Raw genomic sequence first — 27,070 nt, 5'->3', positions numbered from 1 at the left:
TTAAAATATTATATATTTCAATATTTATAAATTTTGAGGTGGGAAGAAAGGACATAGTACCTTTCATTGAATAATGGAGAGCCAAGACTCTTTGGTGAAGTCTCTTTTTTAGAAGAAGGAAGTTCTTGTCCTCGTACCTTAAACAAATAGAAAAATGATTATACTTACATTGTTTCTAAACTCAAGGCTTGGTTAACAGAAAAAAAATGCAAAATTTATTTTCTCTGCTGAAAAAATTACTCAATTTACACACATGCATGCCCACAATATAAAATAATTTTTGTTTAAATGAAAGTAGAAAGTATTAAGTATTTTTTTGGAAAAATTTAGTAGCTGTAATTAAAGGAATTCCACACTCTCGATTTTGGGTCAAAACTGATAACTCATATGACCATAATCATAGGGAAAATCAGTGTATTTATGTCTTTTGCTATTCATTAATAATGGCCTATATGGTACATTTAAATCAATGTCTTCTGTTATAGATTCTTTTTTGGGGTAATTGAGCTCTAAAAGAGAAAGCAAGCAAGCAAATTATAATTCCTTATTATTTAACAAGCATTTCCCCCCTTGCTGATCCTCAAGGCCTGGGTGCTGTCCCTAAGCTTTTCTGCTGAAAATTAGTGCTCTATCACTTAAGCCATAACTCCATTTTTGGTGTGCGTGTGTGTGGTGGGGGGTTAGATGGAGATGAGTTTCACAGACTTTGGTGTGTGTTTGTGTGTGGGGGGATTGGTTAGATGGAGATGTGTCTCACAGACTTTCCTGCCCAGGCTGGCTTGGAACTGTGATACTGAAATCTCAGCTTCCTGAGTAGCTAGGATTACAGGCGTGAGCCACTGGCACCTGCTTTAAAAAGCATTTTAAAGATTTATAAAGATAATGCAATTAGATATTTAGGCTGCTACAACACAAGTTCTTGCCTTTCACTCCCACCTTGTGGCTTACACTGGTATTACACATAATAACATTTAAGAATCAGTATTAAAGAATATGTAATGATTTGTTCTACTGTTCAGATTAAAAAAATCTTTAATCTTATACATAAAACGTTGTGTATTTTCGCAAACTAAAAAATGACAAAGTCTGGATCTGAAGGAGTCCTAATATCACATAAATAATAAATCAATCCAAACCATAAAAATCATAAATGGAAATCCAATCCAAAGACATTTATTTTTAGTGACTTTTACATGTTATTTCAATTAAGGTCACTGATGTCTATTAGCACAATGAAGTTTTTATTTAATTGTTCTCAATCTCTCTTTAACTTTTCCTTCAGTTTTTTTTTTTTTTAACATTTTTAGCTTTCTTGTTCTTTAAACAAATTCTTGATTTGTTTTGCTCAAAATTAATATATTATTTAATTTTATTTAGTTTGTTGCTCAAATTTACTTTTTCTAAATAAATACTATTAGCGTATCGAGTATTATTTTTGTAGCAACTTAGAATTAGTAAAATAAAATTCTGGCAATGCAAACTATTTGTGATTTTATATATTATACTGTTGGGAGTGTGGCAAATTAAAGATTTTTTTAATGCATGCTGTTTATCTGAAAAACATTTAGGCCATGTCTTCTGCATTAAACTTGCTTTACTGAGCTTAATAAAGCAGTCACATTAGAAAACGTTTTCACATTCACAGTTTGTTTTTAAACGTGGTAGACAAGGTTTTTCTTTGGTGTTATGTGCAATTAGACACTCAATGGATTTCAGCGTAGAAGAGGAAGAAAGGTAGCATTTTAAAGTCAGCCAACCATTTTAGGGCACTAAAACAAAACTTTTAAGAATATTTTATTTTAAATCAGGGTATCAGTGGTTCACACCTATAACTAGCTACTCAGGAGGCTGAGATTCAGAGGATCATGGGTCAAGACCAGCCAGGGCAGAAACAAAACACACAAGACTCCATATCTCCAAAATAACCACGAAAAAGCAGAGCTCAGCAGTAAGAGTGGTAAGTGAGGAAGCAAGCTAAGCAAGCTAAGGTCCTGAATTAAATAAAATCCTAGTACCACCAAACAAAAAAGTATTATATTAAATGTGTATAAACAAAAATTAAAGGTGTTTAATAAAGAATAAAAACATTTGGAGATGCCAAGCACTGGTGGCTCATGCCTGTAATCCTAGCTACTATTCAGAAGGCTGAGATTTGAGGATTGTAGTTCAAAGCCAGCCAGGTAAGTCCATGAGACTCTTATTTCCACTGAAGCACAGAAAAAGCTGGAAATGGTGCCACCATGGCTCAAGTGGTAGAGAACTAGTCTTGAGCAAAAGGAACCCAGGGACAATGCCCAGGCCCAGAGTTCAAGTCTCAAAACTGGCAAAAGACAAACAAAAACCAAAACATTCAGGGTTGAGGATTTAGCCCAGTGGAAGATCACTTGCCTGGCCAGTACAAGGCCTTTAGTTTGGTCATCAGCTCTGCAAATGTACATAAATAACTACATTTGATAGTTTAAATAAATTGGAATAAGTGATTTATTATATGGAATGACTTCTTTTTACTACTAGAAAGCCTCAATATAGTTTTATTAGGAGCTAGAAAACAAAGACGTGCTCTATAATTTTAGTCTAAAACTGAAGACATTACAGGAAGTAATAAAGATAGTACACTAGTTTCCAAAGTCCTGACTGTGACCTAAGTTAGGATGTTTACTTCTGAGGTTAAATGAACCATTAAAACTAATGGAGATGAGAAAAATCAAAGAACAAGGCAAGAAAATAATGGTTTTTGTTTGCCTTTTTAAGTAAATGGTATCAACTTCTCTGTGGTACTTGGATTTGATAACTAATGTGGCTGAATTTGTTGGGAAAAGATTCCTTAGGTGTAGTTGCAGCAGGCTAAAGGAAGACTCACTGGTTAAGAAATGTCTGTTAAATGAGATGTACAAGAGACTATGTTGAAAATGAATTTTACAACTTTGGAGAGGGGGGAGTTGGGGAGATGGGGAGGGAAGGGATGGTAGGAAAAAAGCAAAGGAGGAGGTAACAATGCTCTATAGGAAATGTACTCATTACCTTACTCATGCAACTGTAACCCCCCTGTACAGTATTTTTTACAATAAAAATATATATGGAAAAAAAGGAAATGTGTTAAGTATCTAAAGATATAATCAGCTTCTTTGAGGATAAAGAATACAGTTCTTACTATGATTTTTTTTGTTCTATCATTAAAGAATTATTGATTATATCAAGCAATATACTGCACCTTCTATTATTTATACCAAATAGGTTCGTTATGATATTTCAAATGAAAACTTTTTTTTTTTTTTTTGGTCCGGTCATGGAGCCTGAACTCTGGGCCTGGGCGCTGTCCCTCAGCTCTTCAGCTCAAGGCTAGCGCTCTACCACTTGAGCCACAGCGCCACTTCCGGCTTTTTTCTTTTTTTTTGCTTATGTGGTGCTGAGGAATCGAACCCAGGGCCTTGAGCATGCAAGGCAAGCGCTCTACCACTGAGCCACCTTCCCAGCCCCTGAAAACTTTTTTTAAAGCCCAGGCTAGACTCAAGCTCTTCCTACCTCAACCTCCTCAATGCTAGTGTGTAATGCCACCTCTGGTCCTCAATTGAGTATGTTTGGGGTCTCAGCATCCAGCAAAATTACAAACACTTTAAACACGATACTGGGGGAAAAAACTTAAGCAGTTTTCTGGCAAACATTTTGAAGTAGAATTTGTTTAGCACATTAATGTTATTTTTCCATCGTACTGGTCTCAGCTTTCTGAAAACAGTAATTTATTTTTAAAGGATTTAGGATTAAGATAACCTTGGGCAGATACTTTCCTTTCAATGTGTCCCCCCTCCCTCCCCGGGCCCCTGTCTATCCACAAGGTCTACATAGCCCAGCCTGACTGGAATTCTAGATTCTCCTATTACAGTTCCCAAGTGCTAGGACTGTCAGGCATGAACAACCAAACCTCAATTTTAATGAGGTGTTACACAGGTTGTTGAGTATCCCAGAGAATAAGTAAACATTAGGAAAGATATGACATACATTTTTATTTCTATTCTTTATTAGCCAAGTGGATCTTATATCGCAGGAAGATAAAATGATTTTAATTTCAAACAAGAAGACAAAGGAATTTGGACACTAGGAAATTTGTGAGCATTAATTCAACAAATAAGTTTCTTTTTAAGATACTAAAACTTAAAATATTTAACATTTCCAGTACTATTTGGAAATGTGGAACTTAGTGGAATGAATACTAAAATAAGACTTTTATGTGCCATATACACTTTCAACATGATGCTAGGTAAGTCCTTCAACCAAATCTATTAAGATAAACTCAGGTAAGTTGGAAAATATTATGAAATGTTTCCTTAAGTTTCCTTTTGTATCAATTGGGAGAATATGTATTTAGTATAAATGAATTAATTAGATGGGCATTATATAAAATATGTATATTTAGGCCCAGTTGAACACACAATAATATTTAAAAAGGAGAAAAAAGAAAAAAGAACTACTATTTCATTAATTCAAAACCAATTACCTTTCATATAAAGATAATGAGATATGGCTGTGTTATAGCACTTGTCTGACAGGCACTTTCTTGGGTTCAATCACTAGCATCACAAAGAGAAAAAACGAAAATACTATTTTTGAGTTGCCTTTCAGGTTGTTAGATAGTAACCTCTAAAGAAAGAAATTAAAACAGGAAATCTGTCATTAAATTAGACCCTCCTATCATGGACACAAGTGTTGCAAACGGAGAGCTCCTAGATCTCAGGAGGTAAGGAAGGAGGGTCTTGTGTTTCAGATCAGCCTAGGCTATATATCAAGATGCTCTCTCAAATGAATAAAACTGACAAATGGATCAAAAAAAAGTGATGTGTGCGCGCATGCGCACGCGCGCGCACACACACACACACACACACACACACACACACACACAGAAATTTATTCACTCATCTGGAAGAAATACTTCATCATTTGCAGGGAAATGAAAGAACCTGGAAAAATAATATTGTGTGAAGTAATCCAGGTTTAGAGAAACAAAGAACACATGTTTTTAGACATAAAATGTAACACATACAAGGCCATTCACATATATACAAAGTCAAACTGACCAAAGGATGTGTCCTCTTTGAACAATTTACAGGCAGTTCAACAAAATGAATACCAGGAAGCTTTGCTGATGGGGATTTGTGGGGATAAATAGAAAAGGTTTGGATAAACAAAAACAGGAATAGTGGGCAACTACAGCCATAATACTAACATGCATACCTGAAAACTAACTAAGAAACTTGAGGAGACAGGTGGGGATGGGATAGAGGGACGTGGAATGGTGATCTTGACCAGGATGCACTGTACACGTTAGACAGAAACCCCTCTGTACAACTATTTGAAACAAAAAAAGAGAATAACGAGCAAATAAAATTCCAAAATTTCTGAAAAAAGAAAAAAGGAAAGCAAAAAAGTGCATGTTCTCTAATTCTTGTCTTTGTTATAGTTGATACTAAATGTTAGGTTACTCTTTTTCTTTTTCTATTATAAATAAAATACAGAAAAGCAATGAAAAAATTTTCATTTAAAATTTGATCTTTCTTAATTATAAACAATCAAAATCAGTAAAATTAAATCACTTTATAAACTTTTAAAGATTATTTGTCTCATTAATACAATGTATTAATTTCCTAAACTTTAATTACCTAAGCTATCATTTTTATTTTTGTTTTTGCATTGCCCAGGATGGAACCCAGGGCCTTATACATGTTGGGCAAGCAGTTTATCACTGAGCTACATCCCCTATCTCTAACACTTATTGTAAAAAAAAAAAGGTTAAGTGTTTGTGTTGGTCCTGGAGCTTTAACTCAGAGTCTGGATACTATCCCTGATTCTTTTAGCTCAAAGCTAGTAGTGCTCTACCATTTGAGCCACAGCTACCCTTCTGGCTTTTTGGTGGTTAACTGAAGAAAAGTGTCTCACAGATTTTCCTGCCCAGGCTGGCTTCAAACTTAGGCTCCTGAGTAACTAGTATTACAGGCCTGAGTCACTGCCACCTGGCAAGATAGTTTTTAATGACACATATTTGAATTAGGTCATTAGCCTATCACTTTATCCCAGCGTGTGCATCAGGGATTCCCTGTAAACTGTGGCTGGGATCCTCATGCAAAAGGGATATGTTTTAAGGTGGTTTAAGAAACTGAGTGAGCCATACGCCAGTAGTTTAAAAATGGAAAAGAGGACCATGCTCTAAGTTTGAACAATGTAAAGTAAGAAATAAGGCAAGATAAGATGGGATGGACTGATAATCTGGGAAAAATTATAAATATAAGCTTGAGGGGCTGGGAAGGTGGCTTAGTGATAGAGTGCTTGCCTTGCATGCATGAGGCCCTGGCTTCAATTTCTCAGCGCCACACAAGCAGAAAAAGCCGGAAGTGGCACTGTGTCTCAAGTGGTAGAGATCTAGCCTTGAGCTGAAGAACTGAGGGACAGTGCCCAGGCCTAGAGTTCAGGCCCATGACCGACCAAAAAAAAAAAAAAAAACAACACATAAATAAATAAATAAATAAATATATATATATATATGTGTGTGTGTGTGTGTGTGTGTGTACTTGAATAAAATTCACTCAAGAAAAAAGAAAAAGAAGCAAATAGTGGAAAAAAGAATTTGAATTTACACTTTTAAAATATGAATTAAATGTTATAGGTCAAGCAGGCTGAGTATTTCCTTAGTAGAGTTAGATACCTTACATACGAGATATAGTGAAGTATTAGATTTGGATTAAATAAGGAGAAAGTGAAAGAACCGGACTTAAGAGAAAAAAATTACAAGAAGAGATTTAGTAAGCATAGATATAAGAGCTCAGCAAATAAGTTTAAAGAAAAAGGTAGGAAGATCATGGAAATTATATTTAATCTATACAAATTTACAACCATGTGAAGTCTATGGTTTTTCCACCCTCATTAGCATTCCTGAAAATCTAGCAAATCATGAGAAACAAAATCCTAAAAGCCTTGTCTGCTCTGCACGACAGTGTGCTAGGCAAACCCACTGCCAGTGCGGGAACAACTCCAGGGCAAAATGGGATCCATCCCAGAGTTCTGAAGGAAGTGGCAAGAAAATAAACAATATAAAAATAAAATTAAACACCCTAATTACTTCCAAGTACTTTACAGGGTTCCGGTTTAATGTAAATCTCCCAAAAATCTGTATCAATTTAATGTTACAATAAAACATATTCTTTGGAAAAATACAATTCTTTACCAGTACTACCTCAATATTTATAATTTCAGTTCTACTGAAATTAACATGGAATAAGATTAGTATGTTTCTATTAGTTGTATTTTTAAAGTCTTTCACTTTATATTAGGTTCCTTCTTTCCTTTCTTTGGCAGCACTGGAACTTGAACTCATCACCTTACATTTGCTCAGTTTAGGAGCTCCCTTGGTGCTCTGCCACTTGAACCATACTTCCACCCCTGCTTTTGCTGGTTATTTTGGAGACAGAATCAGTTGGGCTTTTCTGCCTGGGCTATGATATTTGAACCATGATATTCTAGATCTCAACCTCCTGAGTAACTAGGATTACAGGCATGAGCCACCACTATAAATGCACCACTGTGCATTTATTTTCTTCTTTCTTATTTTTGGGAATTTATTTTCTTAAGGGGTGGAAACATATCATTCTGAGGATGTCTTTTCATGCAAAGTAAAAACTGTATAACATAAGCAGATAATTTAAAGTTTCTCATACTTCCTTTATTCCTTCACTAAACACTGTTTAAATTCTATTTTTAAACCTTCTCTTTAACCACAAATTCAATCTTATACAAAGATGAACAGAATATATTTTCTTGAAAGTGGCTATTATTTAAGCAATTTACATGTATGACTTAATCATCATTTTACATGTCAAAATACTTGACTATGGATTTTAAAGTTTGTTTGAAACTTGGGCTTGCATTGTAGAGATCAAATAGCTTTCATAAAGTCCCACAAGTGGAACTGCTGTGATTGGAACACAAGCCTTTGTGCCCCAGACTTTCACGACTCATTCATAGCTGCTGAGAAGCTAAGGACTATATATTACAGTTCACCTGGGGAGGGAATGGAAAGTGGTAGTATTCACTGCACTAAGGGGAAGCCAATCTTAAGATCCGCCCTGTCACATAATAAAAAGTATACAGTATTTCTTACTGAAAAGAAGTTATAGGTCAAAATTAATAAATTAACATTAAAAATAACTTAAACAGATTCATTCAAGTTCCGCCAAACCAGTCACTTGCTGACATAAGGTAATTTAGCAGGAATTTTTTAGCCAAAATTTCATAATTTAGGTATTTCTCAACCTTGGTATATCAGTTCAAAATTTGCCAGGGCATTTCAATGGAATGTCTTAGATTCTATCCTCACTCCAAACTCTCCTTGTGCCTCTCCAACTATCTGTTAACAGAGGAGTGGACACAACCACAGCTGATAAAGTCCTTGTCTGATCATTTCAATGCCTACATCATGTAAGAGTTGCTGTTTTCTGTGACTAGGTCACATTTTCTGTAATCTTCACACATTTAGTAATTTTGAACTGTATCTTGAACACTGTGAATATTGTTGTGGAGACCAAAATACGCAATATTCAGTCTCCAAGGTCCTTGGTTGTTTACCTATACATTGTTGGAGGCTTTTAACCATTTTTTTTTTAAATATATATATATAAATACGTTTTTTTTTAATTGTAAAAATACTGTTACATGAGTAAGGTAATGAGTACATTTCCTATCGAGCACTGTTGCCTCCTCCTTTGTTTTTCCCCTATGATCCTTTCCTTCCCCACCTCCATAACTACTCCCCTGCCTCCCCCGCCAAAGTTGTAAAGTTCGTTTTCAACAGTGTCTTGTACATCTCATTGTTACAATGGTTCAACCTGTATTCCTATTTAAGCATTTTTGTTTTTTCCCTTCCTATCCCCAAATTAGAGAAGTGTATATACAAGATGCAGGGCACCGACATCAAATACAGTGAGAACAGGGATTATACCGTGGGGGGAGGAACGTACAAAGAAACAAACAAACAAAAATCACCTGATACTTTATAGATATGTTAGAAACAATAGCAAGAAAGAAAAAAAAAAAAACACTTGTGTCCCTATCTTGGGGTTCATTTTGCTTAACATCATCTTATCTGGTCATATGTACAGAGCTTTTGACCAAAATATGCAATATTCAGTCTCCAAGGTCCTTGGTTGGAGGCTTTTAACCATTGTTTTTTAAATATATATACTTTTTTTATTGTAAAAATACTGTTACATGAGTAACAGTATTTGACCTCTTCTGCTTGTCCCAGACATACACTAGTTATTGCAAATAAGGGAAACCATGGGACCTATGTTTCTTTGGACCTGGCTTACTTCACTTAATATAATTTTTTTCCAAGTCTTTCCATTTCCTAACAAATGAGGCACTTACTTCACTTAATATATTTTTTCCAAGTTTTCCCATTTCTTAACAAATGGGGCAATGTCATTCTTTCTGATGGAGGCATAGAATTCCATTGTATATATTTACCACATTGTCTTGATCCATTCATCTACTGAGGGGCATCTGGGTTGGTTCCATATCTTAACTATGGTAAATAATGCTGCAATAAACAGTTGTGCTGGCAGCTTTAGTATGGTCTTGTTGTGATCATTTGGGTAAGTGCCCAAAAGTGGGATTGCTGGATCACAGGGGAGCTCTATGTGAAGTCTTTTGAGGAACCTCCATACTGCTTTCCAAAGTTATAACCATTATTTGCAAAAGACTGTTTGTTAGGTGCTAATTTCTCCTCAATGGTAGCTGAATTTCTAAATTCTGTTTTTTATAATCCTCCATTCTAAGATTTCACTATGATCTAGTGGTATTTTGTAAAGCTCTCATTCTGCTTAATTTGGCCTCTCATTAGGCAGCATTTCATACCCACTGGCCAGCTCTACCTTGACATTTCTGTTAGACATTTCTTATGTTTTAGTATTTCCTAAGTCATAGTCATGTACATTCTCTTAGGTTCAGACCTAGGTATATTACTCACCTTTCACTACACACCTTAGTTATATTATTCATCATCATGCTAACCCTACTGAGTATGTCCTTTGGTCTGTCATCTAAGGTCATCTCCTTAAGTTTCCCAAGTTCGGGTCTATTTCTCTTAACAGTCATTTTCAAATCTCAATCTGTCTAATATATGTTCATTTGTTTTCTCTAATATAGACCAATGAAGTTTTAAAACACACAGAATAACATAACCACAATTTTCTCAAATATATCTCACACATCATAACATTAGAAAATCTAAAGAAATAAATTAGGCTTTAATGAAGTGATGAAATTTTCAAAAACTGAAGGTCTCACTACTAACTTTACATTCTTCATGTCAAAGTGACACTTAAAAAAGGAGGAAGTATAAATTATTAGTCTGTTGTGCTGAAACCCATTTGTATACCTACTTAAAGATAATAAAAATAAATTTTAAAAAGAACAAAAAAGGAGGAAAGAAAGTTTTGATGTAGTTCACACAAAGCCATCACATCATTAGGACAAGGTGAGAAGAGCTGGGGACAGGACAAAGAATTTTGGGGCTGAAGCATAGAGAGGATGGGATATCCAGTAAGCAGCAGAAAGAAAGAAAACAAGATCTATGATAGTCATCCAGCAGGAACACTGTGCAAATTGTACTACCAAGGGATACAGACAAGGTAGTGGGTCCCTGCAATGTCATCAGGATAAAATGCAGAGGGAAATACAATTCTTAATGTTAAACAGAACAATTAGGGTTAGACATAACAGTTTGCAACTATCAGATATAGAACTAGTTAGATGAAAAGCAAGTTGGAAGTAAAAAAAAATCATACTATACACAGATGGGATAGAAGAGAAAATAAACCAAAAAAATGCTTAGAATTATTTTGTTTCCAAAAGGGATTTACCAGGGAAGAGAAAACCAATATGAGTCAGTATGGAGTTTATTGGAACCTACTTGACAACAGTTTTATTAAGATTTTAAGATACAGATTTTAGAATAAAAGTAAATGGAAAGATGATTAACTAGGAAAGAAAAAAAATCAGGCAAAAAGCATCTATGACACAGCAAGTCTACTTAGGCAAATGACTGAGTTCAGAGTTCATTTTCATGTCAACAAGATGATAAATTAGATGAGCCTTTCCCTCCTCTAGGAATATCTTTGAAGAGATTCCAATGGCAATAAAAAAAAGTCAAAACACAATATTTGGTAAAGTGTTTGGTAGAGATCCTGTGAAGAGATTCCAATGGCAATAAAAAAAAGTCAAAACACAATATTTGGTAAAGTGTTTGGTAGAGATCCTGGGGTTAAGCTAAGTGGCTTTTTTGACTGTTGTATATTCTTTGTGTGCACACACACGTGCACATGCTTGAATGGGTGTTAGTAGATCTTGAACTCAGGGCCTCTTGTTTTTGCTTAGCTTTTTAACTCAAGGCTGGCACTCTACCACTTGAACCACACCTCTAGTACTGGCATTTTGCTGGATAACTGGAGATAAGAATCTTGAGAGTTTGTCTGTTTAGACTGGCTTTGAACCCCAATGCTTAGATCTTAGCCTTCTTAGTAGCTAGTATTACAAGCATGAGTCACTAGTTCCTGGCTCCTGCACGCATTCTTTCTTTTTTGGTGCCAGTTCTGGAAGTTTAACTCAGGGCCTGGGTGGGCACTGTCCTGAGCTTTTAAAAAGCTCAAGGATAGCACTCTATCACTTGAGCCACAGCTCCACTTCCAGCTTTTTGGTGGCTAATTGGAGATGAATCTCAACAGATTTTCCTGTCCAGGCTGGCTTCAAACTCCGATCCTCAGACCTCAGCCTCCCGAGTGGCTAGGATTACAGGTGTGAGCCTCTCATGCCCAGCCTTACATTCTTTTTTTTTTTTTTTTTTTAAATTCTAGTGTTTTCTTTTTATTTGGAGGGGGGAAGAGAAGTACAAGGAGAGAGGGATGAGAACAGGTGACCTTTTGTTTGTTTCTCGGAAGTATTGTCAACTGATAAGGGCAGGCTCACCTGAAGGTACATCTTGGACTTATAACAACGTCCAGGCCTGTTCTGTTCAATTTCACAAGAAAACTTTGTTCTCTTGACACCTGTGTGCCAGCGTTAAGTGGGCGCCAGCGTTAAGTGGGCGCCAGCGTTAAGTGGGCGCCAGCGTTAAGTGGGCGCCAGCGTTAAGTGGGCGGGCGTGGCTGTGTGAGGAAGGGTGGAGGCGACAGTGGGACTGCGTGTGGCTCAGTCTGTGGCTCATCCACTTGTCTGGAGATGGCTAGGCAATGGAGACAGGTGGGGCAGAGGGCGAGAGCAGACTCAAGCAGCTCTTTGAGAAGGGCAAGACTTAGGAGAAGAAGAAAAGGCAACAAGCTAGAGGGGCAGAGGCCCAGGGGCAGGGGCTGAGAGCTAGGGAATGAAGGCCTTTCTGGGAGACTCTCCTGGCCAGAGGCCAACACGAATGAGGAACGGCACACCCACACACTGCAACCACCTGCAGGCAGACCTCAGGTGCTTCCTCCCTGACTGCATCACGCAGCTCGGAGCTCAGCAGTCCTATATTTTTGTATTTAAAAAAATGGCTACAGAGATGTCAGGTGTGTGGTAGCTCATTCCTGTAATTCTAGCTACTTACAAAGCTGAGACTGGGAGGGTAAGGTTTGAGGCCAGGAACCGTAGGTGTCCCAAGACCCCTTCATAGGATTCAGTTGAGAGAGGAATATCTGCTATGGGTCCTCAATGTTCTTGTACAAGAATTCAAGCTCCGTTCTGTATTTGGACATTTCTCAGGGTTTTGCTTGAAGACCAAGAACTTGAAAGAAAACATACTACCTATTTCCCAAAGAACAAGCTTGATTGCTTGCTGTAGTGAAGGAGTTCCTAAGCCCAGTTTTCTTCTCCTTTTTGTAATCAACTGCATGTGCAAGCATCCATCTGGGTCTACCTGTCACCCCTCCCAGGTGGAAACAAGGTAAATATGATGTTGTCTCTGCTTGCTTTGCTGTGACTAATATGTTTGTTTTCTCTGTTCTAGTCTGTTTTCTTCTAGCATCAACAAAACAATAACTGATAAATTACTAGTTTGTAAACAGGGTAAAATCCCATCCCAAGGCCAGCTTTTTTACTATACCATTAACACATGCCATTTGCCCTTTTTATTATATTGGCATTTATGCTGATGATGCAAAAGTAATGGTGAGGCTGTTGGTGCCAGAGCATTGCTACTGCCAAGACACTCACCACATTCACTACAATTACCTACTGCATATTAAGTTAAAAAAATCCAGGACACTCTCACCTATAAGTGTCTTTAATAAAGGAGTACAAATATTTTATTGATTTATGACCTCAATCTTTTTAATGCTCTGCGTGACAAAATGGAAGTATAAACAAATCATTGCTGCTACAGTCTCAATAATTGTCTTGAAAAAAGAACTTGTACAACTGTTTGAGTTGCAAGCTGAAATAGTCACTTTTTTTAATAGAATGCCATTTTCACTTGAAAAAGTAACTGACATGCAGACTATGGTTATTCAGACATTTTCTCAAAAGCAAATGAAGTTAGCCTGTCACTTTAAGGAAAACAAGTGACAAGATTTGTTGTCAATGATAAAATTTGAGCTTTCAAGTGAAAATTAAAATTTTGGAAAACTTGTACCTGTCATAGTAAGCTTGACAGCTGCCCAATACTTAAAGACTTTTCTGATGAAATCAGTGATGTTAAATGTGGTTCTTAAATATTCTATAATGAAATGAGTTGATACTTGGATGGTCTGTAATCTGTATAACTCTCAAAAACAGTTTGTCCAAAATGACCAACTCATGATGTTATAAAATCATGCATAAGTAAAAGATAGGATATTTAAGACAGACCAATGGGTTTTCCTACAGCAGAAAAATTTATTGATAGGGTTTCAGATGCCATACGATAACATTTAAGAAACTGCCACTTATCAAGTTTGGTGTAGTATCAAAGAAGAATATGCACAATTGCTAATAAGGCTTTCCTTTCTTATGAAATCTGTGAGACTGGAATTTGTCATTTGTTCAACAAAAAAATTCCCCCAAAGCCAAACACAGATTGAATGTTCATATAGGTCAAACAAAAACAAGCCAACAAACCACAACAGATTGAACGCAGACATATTTCATGCTACTGGAATAAACATCTTCCAAACAGATATTTAGAATGATAGATTATAATACTAAGAGAAAAGAGATTGCTTTGTGAGGGCTATTCCTTGCGTATGGATGTTGGAATTGCTTTTCATGCCTTTGTCAAGAGAAATCAAGACTGGATAGAATATACCAATTCTGTTTCATGGGCTTTAGTGGGGCGGGGGGGGGGGGGGAAGGGGGGAGAAAAGTGGGAGAAAAGGGGACAACATGGGGATAGAAAGGGAGAAAAGGAAGCCACATAAGAGACATTCAAACTTGATTAGAAGTTAGGGAAGAAAATTAAAATATTATACCACTTCCCCCTTTCCTAAAAATTATTTACAATTGCCAGGTGCTTGTGGCTTATGTCTGTGTAATCTTATTTACTTAGGAGGCTGAGATCTGAGGACTATGGTTCAAAGCCAACCCTGGACAGAAAAGTCCATGAGACTTTTATCTCCAATTAACCTCCAAAAGAGCTGGAAGTGAGGCTGTTGCTCAAGTGGTAGAACACTAGATTTGAGCAAAAAAGCTCAAGCCCCAGGATTGGCAACAAAACAACAACAACAACAACTTACAAAATTCTAACAATGCAAAAATCCTAAAATGATGTGCTAAGTTAAGACACACAGACTCATAGCAAGAAAGGATGAATTAAAAATTCAGACTTGGAAACAAAATTCCTGCAAGAAAAATCTCAATATAAATATTAAAATGCTTTCAATATCAGTATATTTTTCTTAGAATTTATGATATATTTATTATGACACCTTTGGGGATAATCTGAATGTTAAATGAGTAAATTTAAGGAAGACAATTCTTTCCTTTTAATTATTCTACCAGTCTATAAACAAAAACTAGGCTCCAAAGAGTAGTAATATACAAGTGTTAGACATGAAACAAAACTAGGGAATATAGGACACTTGCTCTGACTGAGAAGGCAAGAATTCCCTAAGGTGGTACACATAGAAACAACGGTTTCTAGTTCTTGTTAGGCCCCAGGTTGGCATGTGCCATTGTATAGTATGTATAAGTACCATTCTGTCTAATAAAAGATGAAAATAAAGCACTAAGTGTTAAATAAATATGGGAATAATTATTTAAATAACAAACTTTAGTAGTCAAATTTATTTCAAGATTCACTATTAGTAAAGGTATTGCACATTGGAAACATGCACATAGTTTAAGACAATGTACATCAGATTTTGCCTACATAAATCACTTAGTAGTTAAATATCCTAAGACTGAATTCTTAAGTTTTGTTTAAATGATGAAAAACGTATTTGTCATGTCATGTATCTGCACACCGTATTCTCCAATAAAGTTTTTTTTAATGATGTATATTAAGTCAGGTGTCTGGAAAATATATAGCAAGTTAAATATAATTTAGAAGACATGAGATGGACAATGTTTTAAGAGTGTTGTGAGGGCCCAGAACTTGGAAGGCTAACCCTAAGTGGGAGCTGTAGTAAAAGGCAAGAGTATGTGGCATACGAACAGCGAAAAGATAAGATGCTACCAAAGACTTAAACTTGTTAAGTTTAGGATTTTATAATCTACAAAAGGCCAGATGGCAGAACAGGGCTCACGTTCACAAGGCTTGCAAAATGTCCATATACAACACTACCTAAGGAATACATTATGTGCATACACTGCTCTTCCCTGAAGGACTCCCATAGAACAAAATAAGAAAAACAAAGAGTTCTCCTATAAAGCCATGATTATCTCAGGCCACTTTAGAAAACATGAACAACAAAGTAAAATTTTCAAAATAACATTTACCATAACCTTTTCTTGTTTTGGTAGTACTAGGGATTGAATCCAGAACCTCATGCTTTCCCCTTCCTTCAGTTCTTTTTGCTTTTACTTTGTTTTCTCTGCTAATTTTCTCTACCAATTTTGCTCTGGCTAGCCTCAGACTTCATCATTCTTACCTCTACCTCCACAGCTGCTAGGATTGTAAGCATGTAAACACCATGACCAAGATAGAAAATTTAAGTTTACATATTCATACATAAATAACCAATTATGGTTATAGAAAAACTTGTCTGCTTCTCCCTACTTGAATTCAAATCTACCATCAGCTTAGTTTTTCTTTTCTTAATTTTTTTCTGTTCAGCTTTCTTTATGTAATCTGTATTTTCTACTTTTTTATCTACTTTTAAAATTGTTCATGTAAAGGTGATATAGAGAGGTTATTGCTTTTTGAACAATGTCACCCCTTCCCAGTTTTTCTCCCTTGTCCCCACCCACAAGTTGTATAGTCCACCCACAAGTTGTATAGTTCATTTTCAACAGCATCTAGTATCACTGCTGTGTTTGTTCACCCTTTGTCCTATCACTTCTGTGCCCCCTCCAAAACAGATAAACAAATGAGACAAAAGGAAAAGAAGACAAAAACAGCAACAAAGAAATAAACTTTTTTGTTTTCTAGTTCTTGGAGTTCATTTCACTGAATATTATTTTACATGATCAGATGTAAATATTATTTTACATGATCAGTTCACCAGGAATTTTATTTTTAAATAAAAGTCCATCATATTTTATCTATACATAAAATTATCATTTTATTTTTCATATAATTACACTTAATTATATGGCAGGATTAAATTACATAATAAAATTAAATTTCCTATCACATTGCTTTATAATGCTTGCTATTTGCTTTAGGTCTCCAAATCTTTGTTCTCAATTGGATTGTAGCTCCTTAAAAGGGGACTTATGTTGTCTTTCTCCTTTTCCTTCTCCCCCCACCCCTTTTTTTGTACTGCTGTCAGTCACTAGCAAATAGAAGTTCAATAAATACTTCTTTCTAAGTGATTGACAAGCAAATTTGTAGATATTAGCTTTCTTCAAACATGTCAGGTTATCTATATTTACTTGCAATTGCCAGGTAAAGCAAGCATATCATGCTTTCTCAATATTAGCACTGATGGCAGCTCCCCAGTTATACCCATCTTTACTATACTAGACCTACAAAATCTTTTAGCTCTCAAAGCTATCATATCTGCTCACCTAATCACAATGTAGCCACATTAGAAATGTGCAAATTATCTAGCTGGTATCTCTCAGTAACTTCTATACAAGTCATTTTTGAAAGCTTTTGATTAATAACTCAGAAGAAAAACTGATGATAATCAGAAATGTAAATATACATGTATAAAATCAGAAATTAAGCAAAAAACCAGCTATCTGAACAAAAAAACATATAATCTCTATTTAATATAGTTAAAAAGTTCAAATAAGCATGTTTTAAAATCATATTGTTGATTCTAGGGGGAAATAACTACAATATTCAACAATGCCAAGGCCAATTTTGATTATTAAATTTAGACTTTACGCAAGAAGAAAGGGACAATATTCCTTTGTTCTTCAGTGATTTGGCAGTATCAGACATAGAACAGGAATTCAGAATTAGTGAATGAAGATAAATAATTTACCAGTATCACCAAGTTCCTTTATGATTTTTTTTTTTGTCAGCCATGGGGTTTGAACTCTGGGCCTGGGCACTGTCTCTCAGCTCTTCAGCTCAAGACTAGTACTCCTCCACGTGAGCCACAGTGCCACTTCCGGTTTTCTGGTAGTTTATTGGAGATAAGAGTTTCACGGACTTTCTTGCCCGGGTTGGCTTTGAACTGTGATCCTCAAATCTCAGCCTCCTGAGTAGCTAGGATTACAGGTGCGAGCCACTGGTGCCCGGCTTGTAATTTTTATTACTGCTCTCTACTTTTTCTTTTTTTTTAGACAGTACTGGAACTTGAACTCAGGGCCTTATAATTAGCTTTTTCACTCAAGGCTGGCACTGTACCACTTGAGCTCACCCCAACTTCTGGCATTTTGCTGTTTACTTGGATAAAAATCTCATAGAGTTTTCTGCCTGGGCTGGCTTTGAACTTTAACTCTCAGATCATAGCCTCCTAAGTATCTAGAGTACAGGGGTGAGCAACCAGCACTCATATATCTTCCTGTGTCAACCAAAACACTAGATTTTGTAAAACTCCCTATGAAAATAATGAGATAGAAATATGAGGGGAAATAATTTTTGTTTACCCCTACACATCTAAAATAGTAATTGGCATAGCTAGAAATGATTAGCAGAAACAAGTACTTTTAAAATTTTATTTCTGCTGGGCACCGGTGGCGCATGCCTATAATCCTAGCTACTAAGGAGGCTGAGATCTGAGGATCACAGTTCAAAGCCAGCCCAGGCAGGAAAGTCCGTGAGACTCTTATCTCCAATAAACCACCAGAAAACAGGAAATGACACTGTGGCTCAAGTAGTAGAGCGCTCGTCTTGTGCTACAGAGCTGAGGGACAGCACCCAGGTCCAGAGTTCAAACCCCACGACCAAAAAAAAAAAATTATTTCTGTGATTATGAAATGCTGAGCATATTATAATCCTGTTATAAAAATCAATTTTAACAAAGTAATTTACTTACATTAAAATAAAAATGTGTTATTAAAATAATCTTTCATGGACACAAAAGTGTCCTGCAAACAAAAGATGAGTAGTATTTGTCAATACAATAGTGTACATAGTGGTGCAATTAAAATTTATTGTAAAGATACTGTACAGAGAGGTTATAGTTACATGAGTAAGGTAATGAGTACATTTCCTATTGAGCATCATTACCTCTTCCTTTGTTTTTCCCCTACTACCTTTCCCTACCCACATCCCCAACTCCTCCCTCCCCCCAACCCTGAAGTTGTAAAGTTCATTTTCCAACATAGTGTCTTGTATGTCTCATTGTTACAATGGGTCAACCTGTATCCTTGTTTCAGCATTTTGTTAATTCCTTTTCCCTCCCTAAAACTGACAAATGTATACACAAGACACAGGGCACCAGAACCAAATATAGTGACAACATGGGTTATACCATAGGGGGAAGAACATACAAAAGAAACAAAACAAAAATCACATAGGACATTAAAAACAGTAACAGAGAAAAAAAACCCTCGTGTCCATATCCTGGGGTTCATTTCACTTAGCACCATCTTATATGGTCATATGTACATAGCTTTTAACCTTTTCTGCTTGTCTGGTAAGATTATTATCCTAGATGTATAGTAGTTATTGCAAATAAAGGAAACCATAGTACCTATGTTTCTTTGGGTCTAGCTTACTTCACTTAATAGAATTTTTTCCAAATCTTTCCATTTACTAACAAATGGGACAGTGTCATTCTTTTTATGGAGGCATAGAATTCCATTCTCTCTCTCTCTAGATATCTATCTATCTATCTATCTCACATTTTCTTGATCCATTCATCTACTGAGGGGGCATCTGGGTTGGTTCCATATCATAGCTATGGTAAATAAGGCTGCAATAAACATAGTTGTTTTGCTAGTTTTAGTATGGTCCAGTTTGTGATCATTTGAGTAAATGCCCAAAAGTGGGATTGCTGAGTCATAGGGGGGCTCTCTGTGGAGTCTTTTGAGGAACCTCCATACTACTTTCCAAAGTGGTTGAACAAGTTTACACTCCCACCAACAATGCAGTAGGGTTCCCTTTTGGCCACATCCCCTCCAGCATCTGTTGTTATTAGAGTTCTTGATTATAGCCATTCTAACTGGAGTGAGGTGGAATCTCAATGTTTTGATTTACGTTTCTTTTATGGCTAGAGAAGTTGAAACAGAAATCTGCCAGAAAACCAGATGTGGAGCAGTGGTTCAAGTGATAGTACACTCGCCTTGAGCTGAAGAGCTGAGGGTGAGTGCCCAGACTCAAGAGTAGCCCCATGACCTACCCCCCCCACAAAAAAAAAAAAGTCTCAAAGATTTTCTTGCCTGGGCTGGCTTTGAACTGTGATCCTCAGATCTCAGCCTCCTGAGTAGCTAGGATTACATTCATGAAATACCTGCACCTAGCTTAATCTGCTAAGTTTTAAAACAGATTGAGAGTAACTAGCAAGTTACTTCGCATTATAATGTAAAAGATATATAAACTACCATGGTGTACAAGAAGTGAAACTCAGTTATTAAAGTTAAACTGAGGTTCTTTACCCATGTCACTCAACTAGAAGTAGAACACTGAGTGTCATCTAATGATAGACTATGCTGTCCTAATCTCTATATCCCTTTAGGAGAAAAATAGGACTCTTTTATGTTTTCTCTGTAGGAATAACATAAGCAGAGGCATTTCATGTTTCTTTCCATGTTTTATTTTTTGCAATGATCCTATATATATGAGAGACAAGCATTTTACTGCTAAAGCCATACCACCATCCTAACTTCATTTCTTCCTTCCTGCCTTTCTTCTCTTTTCCTCCCTCCCTTCCTTCCTGTGCCAGTACTGAGGCCTAAGCTCAAAGCCTCACATTCCTGTTTAGTTTTTTGTTCGTGGCTGGTGCTCTACCACTTGAGCCACATATATACTTCCTGTTTTTTTGTTTTAATTAGAGGTAAAAATTTCTCAATTTGTCTGCCCAAGTTGTCTTTGAACCCTAATCCTCAGATCTCAGCCTCTCTTCTTAAAATCTATACAACATTTTATTGTTATTACAAAGATGATATATAGAGGGGTTACAGTTACAGAAGTCAGGTAAAGAGCACATTTCTTTTTGGACAATGGCACCCCTTACCTCGCTCTCTCTCAGTTTTTCCCTCCCCCCCCCATAAGTTGTATAGTTCATATTTAACATAGTGTCTTGTGAGTACCACTGTTGCTTTGTTTTACCCTTTGTCCTTCCATTTTTGGGCCTCCCTTTATACTTGCAAAGACATACAAATGACCAAACAAGATGAGAGGAAAAGAAAACAAAAATAGCAAAAAAGAAAAAAATCTATTGTTTCCATTTCCTGGAGTTCATTTTGATAAGTATCATTTTGTATGATCAGATGACTAGGCATTGCACCTTTGTGTTCCTCTCCTAAGAGTATCTCCTTTGGTCTCACTGTATGTGAATACCTAGTAGGACCTATAAAGTATAAAATTTATCATGTCCTGGTGTATTTTCTTTTTTAATTAAGTTTTTTTATTGTGAGAATACTGTATAGTGGGGCTACTTACAGTTACATGAGCAAGGTAATGAGTACATTTCTTATCCAGCATTGTTGCCTCCTCCTTTGTTTCCTAGTGTATTTTAGATCTAGCTTTCTCATATGAAAGAAAACATGTGCCACTTTTCTCTGAGCTTGGCTTACCACACTTACCATGATTTGTTCTGGGACCATCAATTTTCCTGTAAATGACATTATTCTTTTTAATGCTCAGCTTCGTAAGTAGCTTGGATTACAGGAGTAATCTAAGCCAGTGACCCCTTGGCTTCCAATTTCATCTTTCCTAAGTAAAATGTTCTAAAAAGGCTTTATTCCATCTCATATTTTTTGCTTTCTTTCTTTCTGTTTAATTCCCAATACAGACACATAATTGTCGTTAGTAAAAATGTCTTTCTCCTCTTGAATGTCCTAACACATAAATATCTAAACAAATCCAATAGTTTAAAGAAAACAAATCCTTTCCCTTACAAATGGGATGGTGTGATTCTTTCTGATGGAAGCACAGAATTCATACTACACACACACACACACACACACACACACACACACACACACACACACACACACACACACACACAATCACATTTTCTTGATGCATTCATCTACTAAGGGGTATCTGGGTTGGTTCCATATTTTAACTATGGTAATAATGCTGCAATAAACATAGCTGTGCAGGTGCTTTAGTATGGCTTGTTTGTGGTCATTTGGGTAAATGCCAGAAGTGAGATTGCTGGGTCATAGGGGAGAGCTCTATATGTAGTCTTTTGAGGAACCTGTAAGCCAGACACAAAGAAACATAGATCCCATGGTTTCTCTCATTTGTAATAATTAGTATATATCTAGGATACTCCTAGCAGATGAGCAGAATAGCTCAATAGCTATGTACATATTACCATATGAGATGATAAGTGAAATGAATTCCAAGACATGGAAACAAGGTTTTTCTTTGTTGTTGTTTTTTAATGCACTATATGATTTTTTTCTTTTGTGTGTCTTTTTCCTATGGTTTATTCCCTGTTGTCACTGTATTTGATTTTGGTACCGTGAGTATTGTCTGTACTCTTATCTGAATTAGGGAAGGGAAGGGGAACAACAAAATGGTAAGACAAAGGACAAAGGGTGAACCAATGCAACAGCAATACTCACAAGATAATAATTTGGAAATGAACTGTACAATTGTGGGGGGAGAGAAAGTAGGAGAAAAATGAGGGAGGGGGTTAACAAGTTCAGCAAGAAATGTACTCACTACCTTACATATGTAACTGTAACCCCTCTGTATATCACCTTGACAACAAAAATTTTATAAAAGAGAGAAGAAAAAAGATATTGCATGGGAACCATAGCTAATGATATTGTATGGTATACATGAAATATGTGAAGTGTTATGACACAAAAACAGGAGCTATTAAATACTGGCTATGTATATATATATACATATATATACACACATATATATAAATACACACACACACACACATTCACACAATAAATACATACACACAAACACATACAAAAGAAAACAAATCCTTAAGTGTCTCAACAAAATGAAACCTCCCACCAAGAATGTAAGTACTCTTGTGGTTGGTAGTAGCTTCCTTCTGTTGTTGCTTCAATACATTTCTCTTTTTCTTAAAAACTGTATTTTTTTTGGTCTTTTCCTTTTTGGTGGGTGTTACACTTACTAGGCAAGCACTTTGCCACTGAGCTACATCCCAGCCCCAATGTATTTCTTTCAGCCCCAATGTATTTCTTTCAGCTTACTAAATCATTACAGAAGTTAGACCAATGGATTGAGAATGTTACTTCTAAAACAATAATTTTTCTGAAGACTAATAATATTAAAGTACTTTGAAAACAGAAAAAAATGTATCATTACCATAACTATTTCTGTTATGTTCTAGTTCTTATATATGTAAAGTATATTTAAAAAAAATTTGTAGCCAACCAATATAGGCTTTGTTGATTATATAAAAAAACTCATACAATCAAATCTTTCAAAGTCCTATAGGAAAATACTTCTCATCTCTATTAGTTAAATGTAAATTTAATTCCAACTCACTAAATATGGATCAACAACATATATGCCAACAGAAAAGATTTCAATTTCAATTTAATTGCTTGATCAACAAATGCTTTTTCAAAATCTGGACTTTCTTTCTTTTCTTCTTTCCCTCCCTTCCTTCCTTCTTGCTTGATGAACAAATGTTTTTTCAAAATCTGGACTTTCTTTCTCTCTCTTCTCTTTCCTTCCTCCCCTCCCCTCCCTCCCTTTCTTCCTTCCTCTCTCTCCCTCCCCCTTTCCTTTCCTTTCCTTTTTCCTCCTTTCCTTTCTTTAGTGCTGGCATTAGGAGGTGAACTCAGGGCCTCACTTTTCTGTTTTTTTTTTTTTCCCCCATGAAGGGCTGGTGGTCTACCAGTTGAGTCATGCCTCCAGTTCTGGTTTTTTGTTGGTTAACTCAGATAAGAGTCTCATGGATTTGCCTGTTCAAGCTGACATGAAATCATGACCTCAGGTCTTAGTTTCCAGAGCAGTCGAGCACAGGACTAATTTTTTAAATATAGAATATATGCCTAGTTCTCAAATGTTCAATAAATATATTCTTTCTTTTTTCCCTTTTATACAATTTTTTATTAAGTTTTTTTTATTGTGAAAATATCGTACAGAGGTGTTACAATTATATGAGCAAGTACATTTCTTATCATGCATTATTGCCTCCTCCTTCGTTTCCCTTTACCATCCCTGCCCCTCCCACCCCTAAAGTTGTAAAGTTTGTTTTTTGACATAGCATCTTGTACATTTCATTGTTGCAATGGGTCCACCTGTATCCCTATTTAAACAATTTGTTTTTTCCCTTCCTCTCTCCAAATTATACCAACATCAAAAACAGTGAAAATGGGTTATACCGTGGGGGAGGGACATACAAAGCAACAAAAAAAAAATCACCTTATAAATATGCTAGAAACAATAGCAAGAAAGAAAAACCACTTGAGTCCTTATCTTGGGGTTCATTTCACCTAACATCAACTTATCTGACCTTTTCTGCTTGTGTCAGACATATACTAGTTATTGCAAATAAGGGAAACCATGGGATGTATGTTTCTTGGGGCCTGGCTTACTTCACTTAATTTTTTCAATATATTCTTTCTTTTAGAACTTATTTCTTCTTTTTGTATATTTGTGCTCATTAGCACTTTACTTACAGATATACAAAAAGATGAAGAGAAAGGAAAAAAAGATAATTTTTATTTTTATTAAGTGATTATACTATAAGTAAACTTAATGAGCTCCTCAAAGAATTGAGCCTTTACTATGTTAGTAAAGATAACTAAAATTAACTCACTGGGTTTAGATTTATTTCCTACTGAGTATTTTATTCCACAAGGGGATTTTCCTCTTTCTATCTATAAGTATAGTTAAAACAATTTTAAGCCAGATATACAGATATATATTCTGTAGGTTAAACACTTATCTTACAAAATTAAAATACTTTTAAAAAGTATCTTATTTCCCTTTGAATAGTTACTAAAAAACCCCACAAATTTAACAAATAACAAAAACTTACCCAATATCCCTTCTGTCCTAAGTAATTTTAAAAATAACTTATATGTATTTTGTACTTCAGATACTCTATTATTATTATTATTATTATTGTTTGGTTGGTCATGGGTCTTGAACTCTGGGCTTAGGCACTGTCCATCAGCAGTTTAGCTCAAGGCTAGCGCTCTACTACTTTAGCCATAGTGCCACTTCTGGTTTTCTGATAGTTTATTGAAGATAAGTCTCATGGACTTTCCTGCCTGAGCTGGCTTTGAACTGTGATCCTCATATCTCAGCCTCCTTAGTAGCTAGGATTACAAGGGTGCGCCACCTGGTGATACTCTTACTATTTTTAAACATGTACTATAAATGAGATAACATGAGTTTGGTTATTTAAATTTAATGATATTGACATTTAGGAGTCTTTGAAACAGGAAAATTGTAAATACAGTTTAGTGCAAAATAGATGTCAGTATTTATAGTAGTTCAATGATGTTATTATATACTATAGCAAACTTCATTTCTGAATTTTATAAAATAAACCTAATTAAACATAAATTCCAAATTAACAGTTTCTATGATTACCAATAATTTTTAGATAAAGGGTAATTGGAATGGGATAAAGAAAGCTGAATGATTAAAAAAATAATGGTTTTAAATTTTAAAAAAAGAACTTAAAGAGAATTTATTAAGAGAACATATTAAGGTAGTCTTAGCTGTAGTATCTGTAAACTGAATTGTCATAACAAAAGTAAATTTCCTATTTTATTTAGTAAGAAAGATACAAAGTACTCTTGACTCAGTTTGGCTGACATCATTAGTTCTTGTTTTATTCAAGATGCACTATTCCATAAAAACTAACCCATCTCATTAAAAACAATAGTCTTTAAATGTAAAATTTCAATGACTCAGGAAAAAAAAGGAGAATAATATAAAACCTATCTATAACCATTACCTTGATTTAACAAGTATTAGTCCCCCTATTCCCTTCCACATGTCATATAATTCCCTTTCTTCCCAGGTAGCATGATCATTTTTTTTAAAGATATGTATACCTTTCCTGCCCATATTTTTATATTTCTACTATATATTTGTGTTTTCACATTGTTTAGTTTTAAAAAATTACATAATTCCCTACTTTTCACTCTATAATTTCCATTTTTTTTACTCAATACTGCTTTATGAACCAAGTACACAGATACATAAACAGTTTATTTACATTTTTTAAGCTGCTTTAAACACATCCTATTCTGTTCTTGATGGATATTTAGGGTGGTTTCTAACCAGTGTAGCATGAACATCCTTGCACATGTAAGGATGTACATGCCCCTCTGTCTACATATTCTTTCAATTCTATTTTTTTTTTGTCGGCTGTGGGTCTTGACTCTGAGCCTGGTTGCTGTTCCTCAGCTCTACGTAAGTGCTCTACCACTTGAGCCACAGTGCCACTTCCAGTTTTCTGGTGGTTAACTGGAGATAAGAGTCTCATGAACTTTCCTGCCTGGGCTGGCTTTGAACCGTGATCCTCAGATCTCAACCCCTTTAGTAGCTAGGATTACAGACATGATCCACAGGCACCCAGCTTTCTTTCAATTCTTATACATATTCTTTGCACATTGCTTTAGTGAGGATTATTAGTTAAGCTAACATGGTGACTTTTTTAAAACTAAGTACCAGAAACTGAAAGTAAAGATAGAAAGCTATTTGAAAAGAAGTAAACTAGCACATCTAGATTTACTGACTACCTTAATTTAAATTATTTCATTTCGGTTGAGGGGCTTGAACTCAGGGCATGGGTGGTGTCCTTGAGCCTCTTTGTGCTCAAGGCTAGCGCTCTACCACTTGAGCCACAGTGCCACTTCCAGTTTTTGAGTGGCTAACTGGAGACAAGAGGCTCATTGGGACTTTCCTGCCTGGGCTGGCTTCAAACTGTGATCCTCAGATCTCAGCCTCCTGAGTAGCCAGGATTACAGGCCTGAGCCACCAGTGCCCTGCTTAGTTTAAATTTTTATTTCTTTGTTAAATATTTTAATTGTTCAATACTGTGACATAATGAAATTCATATGTTTACTTGGAAATAGTTCTGTTAGGAACATTTATATTACATATATGTATAAATTTCTGTTTAGAATTCCAGTTGTGGATCACTTAGGAGCATTGAAAATGTATTTTGTAGTGGCATTTAAATATTGCTTTGTGTATAGGTGTGTTGAGCATATGCTAGTAATGGGACTTGAACTCAGGGCCAAGACATTCTCCCTTAGACATTTTGCTCAAGGCTAGTGCTCTACAACTTGAGCCAAATTCCACTTTTGGCTTTTTGGTGGTTAACTGGAAATAAGAGTCTCATAAACTTTTCTGCCTGGGTTGGCTTTGAACTGCTATCTTGAG

At 35.8% G+C, this 27,070-nt stretch overlaps 1 protein-coding gene across 9 annotated transcripts in view; it reads right to left on the bottom strand.

Moving 5' to 3' along the window:
* Tank (TRAF family member associated NFKB activator) overlaps positions 1-27,070 on the bottom strand; it is a 94,630-nt gene that overhangs the window by 9,818 nt on the left and 57,742 nt on the right. For all 9 annotated transcript variants that reach the window (XM_042683476.1, XM_042683481.1, XM_042683480.1 and 6 more), the window contains one exon: positions 61-137. In XM_042683476.1, coding sequence (XP_042539410.1) covers positions 61-137 — 77 coding nt within the window. The remainder of the gene's footprint in view (positions 1-60; positions 138-27,070) is intronic.

The sequence above is a fragment of the Dipodomys spectabilis genome, unplaced genomic scaffold, assembly GCF_019054845.1.
Source record: "Dipodomys spectabilis isolate Male_0828 unplaced genomic scaffold, ASM1905484v1 ptg000081l, whole genome shotgun sequence".
NCBI lineage: Eukaryota > Metazoa > Chordata > Mammalia > Rodentia > Heteromyidae > Dipodomys > Dipodomys spectabilis.
The sequence above is the reverse complement of the archived record's forward strand: the minus strand, read 5'-3'. Positions and strand labels throughout refer to the sequence as shown.